The sequence below is a fragment of the Mytilus californianus genome, unplaced genomic scaffold (genome assembly GCF_021869535.1).
Source record: "Mytilus californianus isolate M0D057914Y unplaced genomic scaffold, xbMytCali1.0.p SCAF_7, whole genome shotgun sequence".
Classification (NCBI taxonomy): domain Eukaryota; kingdom Metazoa; phylum Mollusca; class Bivalvia; order Mytilida; family Mytilidae; genus Mytilus; species Mytilus californianus.
In genome coordinates this window covers 32139546-32157804 of record NW_026262723.1, presented here as the reverse complement: position 1 = coordinate 32157804, position 18259 = coordinate 32139546, and the positions used below count along the sequence as shown (strand labels likewise).

Below are 18259 nucleotides of genomic sequence, written 5' to 3'. Positions count from 1 at the left end.
ATTTAAAAGACGGTTATGAATTGATAGTATATATATTATGAACCTAAAAAAGCAGAAAAAATGTAAGGTCCGTGTTTTTGTTGTTGATATATAAGCCATTGACAATTAGTCGGAAAATGAATCTCTCTAGATTTTTCATACAATTAACATTGCCAACATTTTTTCTTTAAAAAAAAAATATGAAAAAAGTACCAAGGATTTTATAACATTTTCAAAAATGTCTTTTTACACTATAGGTTATTGAATTATGAAAAGAAAAGCAGGAGTGAGTGGGAAATTTTTTTTAATGGCACCACATGGATAAAACCTTCGGATTCCGAATATCTAACAAACAAGTAAAAAACAAGACTAACAAACATCCTTATGCCATTTGCTGGACATTACATTTGTCCAACGTCATGTTTAGCATCTTTTTTTTATGAAAACGTACAATTACAGTAGGGACCAAGGTAAATTTGATATATATGTATATATCAATTCCATCTTCATGTCTAATATAACATGTACTGTGTTACAACTCTTGATTCTACTGACGAGAAAAGGTAACACTAGGCCACCGAAAGCTGAATTTTTAGTTCATTCTAGGTGGCCCAGTGGTCTATAGCGCTGGACACAGTGCAGGCGGTGTTGTCACGATACCCCAATAGCATGAGTTCGAATCCCGGCATGGGAAGAACAAAAATTTGCGGAAAAAAGATTTAACATTGTTGTGCTGATATTTAGAGTAATTATGTATATATTCATGTATATATATACAAGTACAAATTGAAAACAACGTTCAAACCTATGATCACGTTGGATAAAAACCGCAATTTTTATACGTGTGCATGCAAAACAAATTTCTTGTTAGAGGGGTCTAAATACAGCACAAACAACATTTTCATAAAGACCAAAAAAGTGAAAAAGTATATTTTAACACAACGCATTTGACTAACAGGTCGAACAACAAATGTTCTTAAACCCTACTGACTGTCATTGGCGATTGACAAATAAACGGATCACCGATGTAATAAATGGATCTTAATTATAAATTTAATACTAAACAGAAAACAATAAACTTGCGGAAAAGATGATATACCGCAAACAAAAGGTGCAAAGGTTTTTGTACACCATATCCGGATTTCGACAATTAATGTCTCTTCAGTGATGTTAGGAATCGAAACAGTACTTGGAAAGCCATACAATTTACCTCAATATATATATACAACTCGTCTAAACATCAGTCCAACAATGTTAGATCTGTAAATTTGCTTTCGCAATTTTTTTGTTCTTCCCTCGCCGGGATTATATATTAAGGATTCTACCACTGCATCGACAGTCAAATTTTTAATTGAAAACGCGAGGCTTGCCGAGCATTTTGAATATTGAAATTTTACTGTAGAGAGAGGATAAATATCGTATTACACGAGATACAGTGGTAGAATCAATATAGATACTCGGTGGAATCTGTTTCTCTAATGATTTATTGGCGACACATTTTTGCTTTCCTCTTCAGCAATGTTCAGCATGTACAATGATCTGCAAAATCATGTGTTCTTTATATGTGATGTCATCGGGCAAGGTTGAGTCACAATACCAAATCCAAAGGAAAGCAAAATAAATTGACATCATAGTTGAATTTTGACCAATGAAGAACTAAGATCAAACAAACCAATTATTGATTATGAGAAGAATACTAGTAATCAACCGGTCGAAAGAAGTAAAAAATTAGGTAAGAATTAGAAAGCCATCCCATCTTTACCTCATGCTTTATCTTTTTTCGTATTTAGAACAAATTATTCTTTAATATCTTGATAAAAGGGTGATTTATACAGAATAATCATGGATATTTCGATTTCTTTTTTTTTTAGTATATAATATCTTTTCTTTATTTTGACTTTAGTTTTAAATACATATATTTCACAAAAAAAAATTGTTCACTTGACAAAAAGAAATATAAAATAATGTCTTACCTGCAGAAATTTCCAATATGAAGAACATCAAATATACCAACATTTTTGTGTGCATGTTGCTTGCTCCTAACAATACGTCTGTATCAAATAAATTCAGTAGACAATGTAAATAAAGGGGATGTGCTATCTATAAATATACATTAATTTCTTACTTGCGTTATCTATTTTTTAAAGCTGTTGCAATTGACAACTTCTTGATTACATTTAAAAAAGAAAAAAGAAAATTATAAATACATGTTTTAGTCATTTGATAACAAGTGTGGACACAGACTTGTGTAGTCTGATGGATGGGCAAATCATCCCAAACAGAAACATAAATAAACAAATTGCTTTCAAATCTTATTCAGATCTCTTTCAAATCGTGATTCTGCGATTTGTTAGTGCCATTTGCTTGCGATTGATTAACGAAATTATAAACAAATCAAAATTCGCAAAATTCCCCCAAACTGATTTCTTTGTGATTTCTTTCAATTTTATGATTTGTTAGCAATTTGTTTCTGTTTTAACGTGATTTCTTTATGATTTGTTTACTTAGAATATCGTATGGAATGATTTGAAAAAGATTTGTTAACTTTGTACGCTAAAATGGTGTTATTTCTTTATGATTTGTTTTACTTAGAATATCATATGCAATGATTTGAAAATGATTTGATAACTTTGTGAGCTATCATGGTGTGATTCATTGATGATTTGCTACAATGAAAACAATTGTGTTGCATTCGGATTTTCTGGGTTTATGTATAAATCTGACTTCCGGTTGAGATCAAATTCAAATAACAAATACTGTTCTAAATTAACCGAACTAAGACGACTGCAAGATGAAGAATAAAATATACTATCAATGATGACAGTGGTAAGGAATCTCAGTCATTTATTTATAATTTCACACACCCAATTATTACTATTCAAACATGTCAAAGTAGTTGAGCAGCTAACCTCAAAAATCATGTAAATAGTGATACGAGCGTGAAACTTTGTAAGAACATGCCTTTATGTGTATTTAATCATATTAAGGGGACAGCCACGAAAAAAATACATCCGATCATGGCGGCCATGTTTGATTTTCAAAATAGCGTCTATCTAGGTAAAACACATCAAATGTATGTTCCCTTTTGCATACATATTGCTTGTATTTTATATAAAATGTTACTAGATTGAGTGAATGAAGGTTAATTTGTCTTATTGTAGTAATAAAACATCACTTTCGGTCAAATATCGGTTGATAACTCACTTCCGGTTTTTTAAATATCTTACACTTGACCCATACTACCACACGCCAATGTTTAAATCATGGTACTTTGATAGTTATTAATTTGAATCATCGTTTGGGATTGGTCTTTGGACCTTGTTTATAATTAATTAAAATGTTAAGCTTTTACTTGTTGTCCGTCCTTAACCATTGCTTGGCATCCTTCCATTGTGATGTTGCTTTACTTTGTCAAATGTCATTCATTACCAGTCATTACTTAATGTTCATCATCACTTATCACTAGAAGTCTTTCAGAGAGTGATTTATTTGCACTACCAGGGCACACTGGTATTAATCACTGCCGATAATCTCGGCATGGAGTCCAGTATCAGCTTTATAAGATTAAAGTGCTCCCAAATACTTCATGATTGCCCCAATTATTGTCATGGAGGCGTACCTGAATAGAAAGGATGTGCTAACGCGGGAGAGCTGAGCCAAGGAGAAGGGGCTTATTCCTCTGGATGGTGTACATATCGCACGGGAATTCAATGATACTGGCTGAATGTATGCAAACTTGTACTTGGGTTAACCGAATTCAGTTGTATCCCATAAAACAAAGTGCTATACAGGTGGTAAAAAGATAATCCCTCGGCTTGAATATCAGAAGTGTTAAGATATTTTACTAAGACAATATTTGCGTAATTGTTCTATCGTTGCATTGTTGATCACTTTAGTTTATTTATATAATAGTTGATTTTTGAAATGGCGAAAAGAATTCGCTTGTAGTTTCCTCAACAGATAGTTAGGAAACTGATTGAACAAAATGTTGTTTGTGTCAGGAAGACACAACGGACCTACTGAAATCGTCAGATGAAGGATATGAAATGTTGGGCAAAAATATCCCTCTTTAACAATACAAAACCTGAGAGAGCCCAGATACACCATATGTCACCAATGCCATCTGGAAGTTCTAGTGAATGTAAGTCTTATAAACTTTTTAGAAGTACTCCTCGTTCGAAAGACCAACAACCAGATCCCGTTGAAAATGTGCATAAATGTTTCATTTGTGATAAAGAGTCGCCTTTATCCGCTTTGAGAGAGGACTGAACCAACGATTAGTGGATTGTGCAACAGTGCTACAGGATGAACAGCTGTTGACAAAACTAAGTAGTGGTGATGTCATAGCACAAGAAATGAAGTATCACCCGTCTTGTCTCGCAGCTGTATACAATGGAGAGAGAGAGAGCAAAAAAAAAGAGAGGCCGAAAACAGTCGTATTCAAGAGGAAAATATGATGAAAGAAAATGCATTAGCTGAGCTAGTAACATACATCATTGAAACTCGAAGAAATTCTGAAGAGTCAGTGGTGTTTCGATTAGCAGACCTGGCATACCTATATGAAGAAAGATTGACACAACTTGGTTCTTCTTCTGCACAGGTACATTCTACGCGCCTGAAAGACAAGCTTTTGCAGAAGATACCAGAACTAGAAGCACGCACAAAAGGCAGATATGTCCTTTTGATAAAAAAAAGATATAGAATCAGCTATCGCGTTTGCTTGTGACTACAATGATACCATGCATATGGCAAAGACGGCCGAAATGATTCGCTGCCAGTTAGCTACTAGGAAGACAACATTTTCTGGATTCTTGGTCTCTGAAAATATCGATGACAGCATACCATCTCCTTTGTTACAGTTGGTGAAAATAATAGAGAATGGATCTGATATTAAATCGCAGTTAGACAACGTTTCCCACAAAGACCGACTTGCTCTGGCCCAACTATTAATGTTTGATTACCATCCAGACACCCAGAAGGTTCCCTTACAACACAAACATTCAGCTGATCGTGGAATACCATTTTGTGTGTATCTGGGACTGTTACTCTTTGCAAAAACCAGGAAGAGATAGCTTATAGATACATTATTTTCAACATGGCTTATGCATCTCTTATGATCGGGTACTGGAAATAACAACTCAACAGTGAACTAGGTGAAGTTGTAGTTTAACGTTATTTGAATGAGGGTGTGGTTTATCCGCCTTTATTAAAGGACAAAGTGTTTACTACAGCTGCGGTCGACAACATAGACCACAACCCAAGCTCAACAACATCGAAATCATCTTTTCATGGGACTGGAATCTCTATTTTTCAACATCCAATGAAAGAAAATGTTGGCGTTAGAAGAGATCAAATAATATTACCTACAAGTAAACCAAAATCCTAAAAAGGTACCTGAACTCACTGGTGCTTATATGAATATGAAACCTGCATTTCTTAAAACAAACCAGAACCCTTTATTCTACCCGAGGATGTAACTGGCATTGTAAACAATGAATATCTATTCATGAGTTTACAGAAAGAGTATGAGTGGTTAAATACGGTTAGGTTGACGGGTGAAGATATTACATTAGAAAATATTTCATGGTCATCATTTCATTCTTCAGAGAAGCGTGGACCGACTGTTGAAGTGAGTCTTACCTGCATATTGCAGGAACAGGCTCACTCAGTTGCTACCATAAAACATTCGATGGATAAGGTGAGATATGTTGTGTCATTTTTGAATCCTAGACAAACTCCAGTGTTTACAGCAGACCAACCGCTATTTGTTTTTGCAAAGCAAAGTCAGTGGTAATGGCAAAATGAATACGGTGAAAACAAATTCGTTGTTATGTTTGGGGGGCTTACATATTGAAATGGCATGTTTCAAAGTTCTGGGTGATCTATTGTGGGATAGCGGTTGGATCGAGGCTTTGTCAGTAGCAGATGTGGCGTCCTCTGGGACTGCAGAATAGTTCTTATCAAGTTCTAATACCCCAAAGTAACCGCATGTGTTTTGTTTGATTTACTAATGTCTGCTTATGAAAGTTGTCATAACGAAAATCCTGATGAATCAATAGAATTTAACAATTTTATGCTATGGTGTGAAGAAAGAAACAGTAGGTAGACCTCATTTTGTTGGTTTTTTCGAACATTCGATCATTACGAGAGGCAGATTTTGAGCTTTACAAACAAGCGTTGTCTTCCTTGATCCCATATTTTTTGGATTATGCTAGATGGCTTTCTATTCACCTTCGCGATATGGCTTCATTGGAAACAAAAAAACCCAGATATTTACAGAGAATTCATAAAAGGGCATTTCACTGTAAAAAAATCAAATCTTGTTTTCTCAAACATGGCGATAGACCAGGCTCATGAACAAAATATTGCTATTGTTAAAGGTGATGGGGGTGCAGTAGGGCTAACCAAGGATCCAGCTGCCTTGAGACGTTGGATGGTAGCCTGACCAGAAATCAGTAGACTGATAAGCCAGTTTGAAGAATGTTCGTCTGGAAGAAGGAACAGGCATCATGGCAATTCTGTGTCAATGCAACGAGATTTCATTGACAAAGTGAAAAGACTAAAAACTGTCATGAATGATAATGAAAATCCATTTTTTGAGGATTCTTGAGATATCTACAAGATAGACAGTAATGATATTGTACAAGCAGACACAGGGAAGCTGTCGCAAATTAAACAACTAGATGCAATCAGTACGCTGACGTCAGAACCCGAATGCAAAACAAGGTAAATATTTATGAACCTATTAAGAAAAACAAGTTTCTGTTGTTCAGTCGCAAACCAAAGAAAAGTTCAAGTGAAACAAAAAGCAAGCTTGACCTCGCCCGAGAAGATTGCAGTCTGTTTTCAAGACCTTAAATATCCTTTCAAAGCAGAAAATGTGACTTGGAATAGCTTTTCAGTCACGAAAATAAGATATTCCCTTCTTCACTGTCTCAAAGTCGCAAAATAAATATTGGTGTTAAATCACAGCTCTTGGAAGTTCTGGAAGCTAAGGGGTATTTACCAAGAGAAGAACCTCAGTCAAACATGATAGTAGTTGATGGTGCGGCTATGGTAAATTCGAGACCACTGCGCAGAACATACACTTTTGATGAATACGCGAAAGATGTGATTTTGCCGTACATTAACCACCTTACTTCAAAACATTCAAGAGTAGACATTATATTTGATATTTACATAGGAGACAGCCTAAAAGCACAAACAAGTAAAGTGAGGGGCGCTGGAACCAGGCGGAAAGTTGTGGGCACCAGTAAGACTTCGAAAGCTTGTCGATCTTCCATAGAGTGGAAATATAATAAACAAGACGGAATTGTTTCATTTCTTTGCCGATCAAAATTTGGTCGATTCCATCTTTCAAAATGATTTTTGGGACAAAAGGCGAAGATGTTATGACAAATTCTTATGATGACCATGATGAGCTCAGTCCTTGTAATCACGAGAAAGCAGACACAAGGATATTTTTTTCATATCAAAAGTGCAGTTGAAAGGGGGTGTAAGTCGAAACTGATAATCAGCTCAGACACTGATGTAGTGGTTTTGGCAGTGTCTCTAGTCAAGACACTACAAGTAGAAAAACTTTAGGTTGCATTCGGAAAAGGAAAAGACCTGCAATGGCTTCCGATTCACGAAATTGATCATGCTCTTGGTCCTAAATCAGAGGCTTTGCCATTTTTTCCTGCTGTCTCTGGATGTGACATTGTCTCCGCTTTTCATATAAAGGGAAAGAAGTCGACATGGAAGACGTGGGAAATATTTGATGACGTAAACGAGGTTTTTGGGCGATTGAGTAAGAAACCTGCATTGCTCGATGAAGCTGATATGGAGTTGATAGATCATTTGTTGTGGTTATGTGGTTATGTACGACAGAACTACAACAACATTTGACATCAATAATCCAGGCTTGAATTGTTTCCACGCAAACAAAGACTGTATGACACGATTCCGCCAACCAGAGCTGCACTGCTTGAGAACACCAAACGAGCTGCATATCAAGGTGGTCATGTATGGGAACATGCAGTCACACATGAACAACATCTACCTAGTCCGCGCGATAGAGAATGGATTAAGGAGACCGCAGATGGGTTGTGGATTCCCAATTGGACACAATTTGCAGCCATTGCAGCATCTTGCCAGGAGTTACACAAATATGGATGCAAGAAAACTTGTTCTGGTAGATGCAAGTGTTTTAAAGCTGGTTTGACCTGTACAACATTGTGTTCCTGTAGCTGTTTGAACAAAATACATCGGAAAATATGGTAGAATGCTACATTATTTCAGGTAATTTTGTTGTATTTCAAATAGTTGTCATCATTTATCACGTTTAAAAAGGTGTGGCTCTGTTTTCAATCTCCACTATTGAGCAAAATGATGTTACTTTTAAATTCAAGATGGCCGCCGTGAAAAAATTCAAAATATGTTGACTACCCGTCTTTAATGCTAAATTACACCTTAAATAACGTATGTGCAAAACCCTATGCTTGTATCACCATTTGCATGATTTTGTCAAATTTCGGTACTAAGCCGCCCCATTAAAGGTGTTGACCTTTTCAATTCGGAAACAGTGTATTTTAGTATCTCGAAATCATTTTGTACTGTCAATAATTAATTTTTCAAAATAAAAAAATGTAAAAGAAGTGTACACATATCGAGACATGCAATTAAAGACTAGCTTCCCGAGTCAGCAGACAAAATTCACTGGCAAGTTTTATGTTTAAATTTTTCATGATGTTTACTAGGGAGGTCCAGGGCTGTAGGGTAACAGCTACATTAGCAGATCTTCTAGTAAACGTGGTTGCCTATGTGTTTGTCAAATCTCGTTAGAGTAATATTCGGAGGAAGTAAGAGAAACCTTTCACAGAGGGAACAATTCGTTCCTCATGGCAACCAGAGATAGTAATCCATTAACAATGGGAGGAAGAGCTAAGGTAAAATGATGACAAGTGCACTTCAAAGTTTGTAGGTTTCAGGGACAAACTATATTATGATCTAGATGTAAATGATTTAATCTGTGGATTGATGATTGATGTCAACTTATTGACGATTTGCTTGTGATGTGCTTGAGGTAGGAATGTCATTTACTTCTAATTTGTTAAAGATTTGATAACAATTTGTTGATAATTTCTGCATAATTTGAAAACAATTTGTTTGTGATTTGCTTGAGGTAGGAATATGATTTACTTCTGATTTGTTAAAGATTTGATAACAATTTATTCATAATTTCATTACAATTTGCAAACAATTTGTTTGTGATTTGCTGGAAGTAGGAAAGAAATTACCTCTGATTTGTTAATGATTTCAAAACGATATCTTGACAATTTGTTTGTGATTCGCTTATGAATTGGAATCAATTTGTTTGTGATTTGTTGCTGTGATTTGTTAGGTTATTTGCATGTGAAATTTTATCACTTTCAAATCATAAAGAAGTCATACGATTTGGTTAACATCTGTTGCCATGATGTGTTCCTCAATTTGTTTTTTTTTGGGATACTTTGGAGCTGGCAGGTCTATATAAAATAAATTTCTGTTTTTTTTTTCCTGATGGTCGAATCTGGACACTGTTTTATAGATATAGGAAGATGTGGTATGAGTGCCAATGAGACAACTCTCCATCCAAGTCTCAATTTATAAAAGTAAACCATTATAGGTCAAGGTACGGCCTTCAACACGGAGCATTGGCTCACACCGAACAGCAAGCTATAAAGGGCCCCAAAAATTACTAGTGTAAAACCATTCAAACGGGAAAACCAACGGTCTAATCTATATAAAAACGAGAAACGAGAAACACGTATGAACTACATAAACAGACGACAACTACTGTACATCAGATTCCTGACTTAGGACAGGTACAAACATTTGCAGCGGGATTAAACGTTTTAATGGTACCAAACCTTCTCCATTTTTCTGAAACAATAGTATAACATCACAACATAGAAAGACACACTATAAAATATCAATTTGAAGGCTTAACTCAATCAAATTGCATTGATATAATGATACAGAACTTTCAAGAAGTCCCATATAATAACACTGAGCGACAACTCTTAGGATAAACACTTAAAAATTCCAAGGACTGTTGTGGTTCTACAAATATTTTGTACCTTTATTTTGTCATACTTAATCTCCCTAGACCAAACTAAAATTTAAAAGATTGAAATGGAAAAAATAAAATGTTATTGAATCTTTGGATTATGAATTTAATGCAAGAAAAAAGTGTTAACGCTTCAGAATATCAGTGAAAGTTTATATAAAGATACTAAAAAGGTAATGAATAAATTTAGCTTCTGTTTGGCCTTGAGTGTTTCATCCAATTTACACGGTTTAAAAAATGATCATTTGCAACGGAACTCATTAGTAGGCTTTTCGTTTGGTATTTTATTTCATCATGCTTAGATTCCCAAGGCCAAGCTTAAAGTCATATGAAACGAGTTTCTTGAAATTTTAATGATATCGAAATCATTGAACCAATGCAGGCATATATACTAACTAAGTCCTCTATGTACGTTTGTTTTTAATATTTATTACGAATCTATAACGTATTATCGACAAATAATATTTCATTGAGGGATTGTTGATCGCAAGCTAATTAACTTTCGAGTTTGTCAGGTTTGTTGCCGAAGTTTACCGGATCGTGACATTGATAACAAATCATCACAGAGTATGTGGAGCACGAGACAAATAAGTGAATTGCAAGAGCCATGATATATGTTTTTATATTTTCAATGCGTTCCCATTTGGTAATTAAACTTTTCCTTAATAGTTGTTAAATGATTTGTTGTATTTAATTTGTTCTTTAACTTCCAGTGCACGTTTGTTTACATTCTTTGATCATGGTTTTCCCCCTCACACTTGCGCTGAGCGGTGGCCAAGGTTCTCACGTAAGGTCGTAGTTGAGGTCACTGCATACGGGAAAATATTGGCGAATTAATGTACGGGAAAACAATAATTCAATAGCAATACATTTATGACAATTGTGATAATATAAAGGATTTTCTTTTACAAGAAAATTCAAGTACACTTGTTTTATAGTAAAACTTAGCCATTCAAGTATATGAAACATATTCATTTTTTTTTTAATTTGAAGTTACTTATGGCTTTAACTTTAAAGGTAATAAGTCAAAAAAAAGTTGGTCAAATCTTTTGAAATTAGCATTTAATCCAAGATGTAAAAATATAAAAAGCATCTTTAATACTTCAGAATATCAGAGAATAAGTTAATTACTGATATCAAAATGCAATAAATAGATTTAGCTTTTGTTTAATCTTGTCAGTTTTGTCCCATTCACACTGGTTTTTAAATGTGATTTTATGCAATGGGACTCATCAGAAAGCTTTGCATATGAGGTAACAGACCACAGGACTATTCGAATAGAAAAGAGCCTTGTTTTATATATTTAGGTTAATATGCATATTTTTTTTAAACAATTGAAATAAAATTGCTCACGTATCAAAGCTGTTGAATTGAAGAAATGAAAATGAAATGACAAGATAGAAGTTGAGTGACCAGCCTTTAAAATGTTATTCACAGTTAAAACTTTTAATTAGAAATAAGAATTATTTATGTAAATATATCATGTACACTGCATAGTCAATTAAAAACAAGACAAATGCTTATCAATATCTATAGGATTGAAGCAAAATATGCAAGGTATGAATAAAAGTAGATGTTAAAGTAGTATATATTTGTTCGAATATTGTTTGATAAGTAATGTTTATGAAAGGGGGACGGGCCAGTTCTATCCTTTTGAAGCAGGAGTGAGCAGCTGGACATTCGATATTCCACCCTTTTCATATATTTTAAATATGTGAAAAAAAGAACTGTAGCTTTGGTACACTATGTCATGGAGTGTATACATTTATTTTTAAAATATTGTTTATGCATTTTAATTGCATCATAAAAATACTAAATATTTAAAATACTTATATCATTATTTTTTTAATCGATATTTTCCTAATTTTCCAACTTTGCTCAACACCATAAACCAAACAACTAATTAGAGTACATGTACCCAATCATTGTGCATCTTCCTTTGTGTATATTTTGATTCAATGCGTTCAGAAAAGTTAAAACCTTTCTAATCATCAAGGCGATTATTTTACGAATTCTATTTATGGAGAGGAATTACGCGAACTTAAATGAAAATTTAGCAAAAATGGGACAAAAAAACAGAAAAAAATGTAACATTTAGCAAAAGATAGGATTGGAGTTCCATTTATTGATATTATTCAACTACTCTTAGAAAATATCGGGTAATTTCAGACTCATTTGGATCGTCACAAACAATATTTGTATATATGTTCCGGACCATATGGGTATTTGGAACATACGCGTATGGTCATGATCATATGGTTATACTCCTACTGATATACTCCATCTTTTAACATATTGTCTGAATCTTACTGTATATGTTGTATTGCCTTCGCTAGAGTCGATTCAAAGCGCCTGTCGAATTGAAACCACATGCGTTTGGGGCATGAATTTTTTTTTTTTTTTTTTGTAATGTTTAAATCATTATTTCAGAAACAAAATTTCTTCATATTTCTACGTATTTTCATTTGATTGATGTTTTCTTGCCCCAATTCATACGATCGTATACGAACACATTAACTAACTAAATTAGTATGTGGAGGAATTTGGACCATTGAAAATCTATCTGTCACGTGTTGACATTCGTAGATCTTCCTGATTACCAACATGGATACATGATACATTGTTAATCGGATTCAAATGACTAGTCAAGGAAACTTTTATCTATAGGTTTATAGATGATATAAAGCAGCTGTTGCCTGTTTAAAATAGACATTTGCTTTTATTTTTTGAAGATATGATATGCAGTGAGTGATAAGGTTTTAAATTAAATGAAGGAAAAACGTATGGACTGCATAGGGAAGGATCGCGAAAATACAAAGTGTCATCGCGTGATCGCAAATTGTACAACCGTATGCCTCTTTAGAAAATATTATGATGGAAAAGCTTTTAAGGTGAAAGATTTTAAAGATCTTTTTCTGTAACGAGGAGTCTAACCTGTGATATTGATCTATAATATGTTAAGAGCCTAAAACCTTGAAAGACAAGAAAATGTTCGACCAGCCTTTAATTGTACTTTCCTTTATGAAGATGCCATGACTTTTTTGAAGAATATCAATCTAAAAGATAATTATCTAGAAAGATATTCAGTGAATAATTAACATCCACAAGAAAGGCCATCTGGTAAAAAGGTTCGATGATAATCAACTCAATCATTTACAACAGTCCACAAAGATTCTACACAAAAAATGGGATTGAGCAACTCGACCGCGCTTATAAATACAGGGGATACACTATGTTACCAACATCATTAGGCAGTTCTTGCTTTATTAGCGAATAATTATAATCTCTGTAAAAGTATAAATGCGTACCTCTACTGTGTCACAACGATCTTACTGTGTCAAACACCGTGACCTGTTCCAGAGATCACAATCGCTGACAACTATGTGCTTTAAATGTTATGTTCTATTTAAACTGGTACTACTATTTTTCAAGATATTTTAAAATCGCAGAAAAGACAGCAGAGTTGTGGTTACGACAAGTGGAACATATCGATACTACACGTTCATTGGTTCATTGTAAGCAAGAACCTTCACTGTAGGAAATCATATCAAGAAACGCAAATCCTGGAACTGGAACAATTTTTGAAACAGCTTTTGCATATAATAAAGATATACATCAATATCTTACATTTGTTATAATTATTAAGGTATTTATCTAGTAGATCAGCTAGGCAAATCTTAATGAAAAATGAACATAAGAAAAAGCGATTATCCTGCATGAAATTGCATAAATCAAAGTACTACAAGCCTTACCGCCTATATATTCTACCGTAGTTTAATTTTAAAACACATACTTGACTTGATGAAACTTTAGCAAGTTCAACATCCCACTTCCTTGTCAATGCATTGCATATCAGTATAAACGTAACTATCATTAGCTTAAGAACAAAAAGTCGAAACGCTGTAAAAATTAAAATCCTTGCAATTGTACATTATATTATTCTCTAAACGTGCATATTGGACCATATTGCTATAAATTGTGGTCTCTCAATGAGGATTGTGTTCATTGTTTTTGCTGGACAGTGTTTGACAGGTGTTATTTCCTAATCTCATATCATGCATTTGCGAGGACAGCCTGACACTATCCAAATAATAAATCGTCTTAAATCATTGTCCATATCATTTAAACGTATTAAAGTATAAAACTTGTATATTTGGAATGTTTGATACATAAAAAAAAAAAATTAGTTTAAACCAATAGGATATTATAAATTTTACCAACCAATCTACCAATCTTCTATGCAAATAATCAATAAGAATTAACAAAAATACATAAAAAATAACAAAATCAAAAGTTACGCTATGTCAATCAACGGAAGTAAGGGAAACAACTTTCATATTCCTGACTATGTACAGGAATTTTCCGGAGTTTTTGTTCTATGGCTAACTTAACCTCCTACTTGTATGTCAGTTATTTATAGTTCCGTTATATTGACTAAATTAATTGAGCAACCCATTGGCAAACAAACAAAACTGAAAAATGTAACAATAATTAGGTTTAAGGATCCAGCAGCAAAAACTGTGTTAACATAGTTACCTCACAAACATACAACACAACTGACTATAAATTTAAAACAAACGAACAAACATATAAATCTGAGAAAGACGCCAACAAGACAAAACGTTTGCAGCTGACAGCACATACAGCAATTAATTCAACACAATCACTCAATTGTGAAATATTCAGTGAGAAGTCATCTACATTGGCCATTTGGTTTTTTTTTAACTAAATTGAAATAACTCTTTCATTCTGTCCTGGAGCTATGAATGCAGAATACTACTGTCAAGGATAGAGAAGTCAAATGAATTTTGTTATACCATTGCAAGAGGAAAATGACTTAGATGGTCGTAAAAAGATGTAAGGACATTGCGTTACGTGATTCAATCGTTCTATATAAATGATTATTTATAGTGAAGAATGAATCATAATTTAGACACGACAGTTCTCAAGTTATTGCATTAAGGACGTTCGCTCCTCTTGTTTTTGAATTTTTACCAGATATTCGGAATCCTCTGGTTTTATCCATGAAGTGCCATTAAAACTATTGCCCACTAACCCCTACTTTTCTTTCCATAATTTGATTACATATAGTTTAAAATGTCATCTTTGAAAATCTTATAAAATCCTTGTTATTTTTTCATCGTTTTTGAAAGAAAAATGGTGCCCATGTTAAATGTATGAAAATATAGAGAGAATTTATTTCCTGCCAAATTTTCAATGGCTTAAATCTCGAAAACAAACACGCGGACCCTTCATTTTTTCGGCTTTTTTAGTTTCTTTATTTATATACTTTAAATTTATAACAGTCTTTAAAACAACTTGTTATTTTGAAACAGAGTAGCGAAGATCCTTAACTTAAGTAGTCGTTAAATTTCTTTTACAGATATATCATTAACATCTGCAAATTTAATATATAAATTTAGAAACTGCACCTTTTTGATTACCGATGTTGAAATCGAGAGGCTTATTTTTCGGCAATGTTCCCAAAATTATAACAATGCGTTCATAATACAAGTCAGCCGACTTTCTTGTTTAAGACCATTTATTGGTAGCACAACTTTAAAATCTAAGATTTGCAAACCTTATTTAACATAACGATAATGATTTTCAAGATGTCTTTTAATAGGACAATGTTCACTTAGGCCAAACATGGCTTTGAATTTCAATTTTATTATAAAATTTCAAAATGGCCATAATTTGGTTCTTGAATGGATCAATTAAAAGCCTTATTTCTTTGTTAAAATAAATCTCTTCATAAGAGTACATTTTTGGCTGCAAAATCAGCACACTTGGAATATCTATTGTCAAAATACGATGATTTTATGCATTTTTCGGACCTAAAAGCTTGAGGAAACCATTGGCCGAAACCTAGGATTCAAAATGTTCTGTAGCCAAAAGTTGCCAATGATGATATTGAATCACTAGACACAAAAGCTGTCTGGATCATGGACGGCGGCCAAAGTAAATTATTCTAAAAACTATAAAGAATTATTGAAAGTTTGACCAAAACTGACGTTACAACACAAATAATGCATTCTTATGGAGTCAATACTTCGTCATTTTTAATGTGAAATGACAAAATGAAGTTATTTTGTACTAATAATAATATCACAACTATTTCTATGTGAAATTTGAAGTATTTTCGCCTGACTTAAAAAAACATCTATATCTTAGTGCAAATTTTAACCCTTCGTGAACTTACTCATCATAGCTTGCGTACGCTTTTATGTGGAAAAGGGACATTAAATGCAATGCGTTGAATAGACAGAAAATCTTTCATCAACTCGTTGAGGAGTAAGTAACCAGTTGCTGGACAAAATGTCGGCTCGTTTTTCGATGATGCAGAACATACCTAATGCATATTTTGTATAGTTGTTCTCCTCCTTAAAAAGAACGAAAACTTGTCATTGGGAGAACATATACGGATATTTGTTTTTTTATATACATCGTGTAATCTAACATGACGTTCTTCAAAGGATTTGAATACACACCAGTGGTAAAATATGAATATTTTTAAAAGTCAGCTGATCGGCAACGCCATGATTTGCTTGGGCTGTTCCAATCATACTCCCACGTCGTATGCTTTTTATAAATGAGTTACTCGAGGTCAGACTGTGTAAATGACGATGTAAGAATATAAGCATTCTACGGGAAAATGCACGAATATAAAACTGAAATTGCCGTAAAAACATGCAAACATAAACAAAAGATGATAAGAATTTGTCGAAAACCCATTTTCCTAACTTGATGTAAGATTAACATTTAACTTGATCCAAACTTTTTTTTAGTATGTTATTGTAAATCGTTGAAGCCATTTTCCATGCCTTTTCCGTAACTGTTTATAGTGTGTTCATTTACTGCAAATATTTCCCTTCACCAAGAGCGTTTCGAGAACAAGTGTCCTCTTTGTCTTATTATGATAGAATTAAATCCTAGGGGGCTTGCATTTATATTGATTTTACCACGGGTTGGTCCTTTATGCCGTTATGTTTTATCTCGCTAACGCTCCGGGTAAAATATTTAGCATTAAGAGCCTACCTGTGGTAAAATCAATATAAATTCAAGCTTCAATGTATTAACAAACCCCACGCACCAAAGTTCCGTAGGGTACAATGTTTTTGACCCGTTCGTCCGTCCATTCGTCCGTCCGTTTGTCAGTCAGTCATCAAAACTCTTCTAAAAGCACACAACAGAATTTCATGAAACTTTGCAGATCATTAGGACATACTTTGTAGATGTGTATATCGACAGGAAATTGTGATTGTATTTATTTTCTTGGAGATATGCCCTTTGAACTTAGCATTTTGTCCTAAATTTACTACTGAAACAGTTTGTCATCGCAAAAGTTTATCATCGCGACTCCTCTGAAACTAAACACCAGAATTTCATTAAACTTTGTTGATAAGTAGGACAAACTATATAGATATCCACAGGAAATTATGGTTCAATATTTTTCTGTGAGTAATGCCTTTTGAACGTAGAATTTTTACCTTAATATATTACTGCAACAGTTTGTCATCGCAACTCCTCTGAAACCACACAACACAATTTCATCAAACTTAGCATATAATACGGACATACTTTGTAGATGTGCATATCGCCAGGAATTATGATTCAATTTTTTTTTTTTTTTTGAGTTCTGCCCTTTGAACTTAGAATTTGACCTAAAAATGCTACTGCAACAGTTTTTCAGCGAACTACTCTGAAACAACAAAACAGAATTGCATGAAACTTAGTAGTTTCTGTGGAGATAATATGTAGATGTGCAAATCCACATGTACTTTTTATCAGTTGGCTTTTGTAGGAGTATGAGTCTATGAGCTTTTGAATTTGGTGATATTTTTTTAGCCTAGTGACAATATTATTTTGGGGCGTGGGGTATGTACCAAGCGGGCTTAAAATAGATACCAATGAGACAATTTAGATCTTTTTAAAAAAGGGGGTCTGGAGATACTGAGAAATTGTATAATTTGACGCGGTTAACTAGACACCGTACACTGAGAATAGAACAAGTTAATGTAAAAATGACAAACAGAAACACGTATAAGACAACGCAAACAGATAAAACAGAGTCTTAGTTGAAACGGTCCCTCTCATCACTAGCGATACATGCATGCGCGTAAAAAGAATTGAAGTTAGTGCTAATTTGTAACCAGTGTTTATCATATTAATTTTTGCGTTTGCTGTTTT

General features: G+C 33.8%; 1 protein-coding gene across 2 annotated transcripts in view; it reads right to left on the bottom strand.

Annotated features, from left to right (window-relative positions):
• The window catches only part of LOC127709948 (uncharacterized), a 67788-nt gene that overhangs the window by 4810 nt on the left and 44719 nt on the right, over window positions 1-18259 (bottom strand). For both annotated transcript variants that reach the window (XR_007985869.1, XM_052215652.1), the window contains exon 2: window positions 1953-2030. Coding sequence is in view for 1 of the 2 variants with exons in the window: in XM_052215652.1 (XP_052071612.1) it covers window positions 1953-2030 (78 nt within the window). In the remaining variant the exon portion in view is untranslated. The remainder of the gene's footprint in view (window positions 1-1952; window positions 2031-18259) is intronic.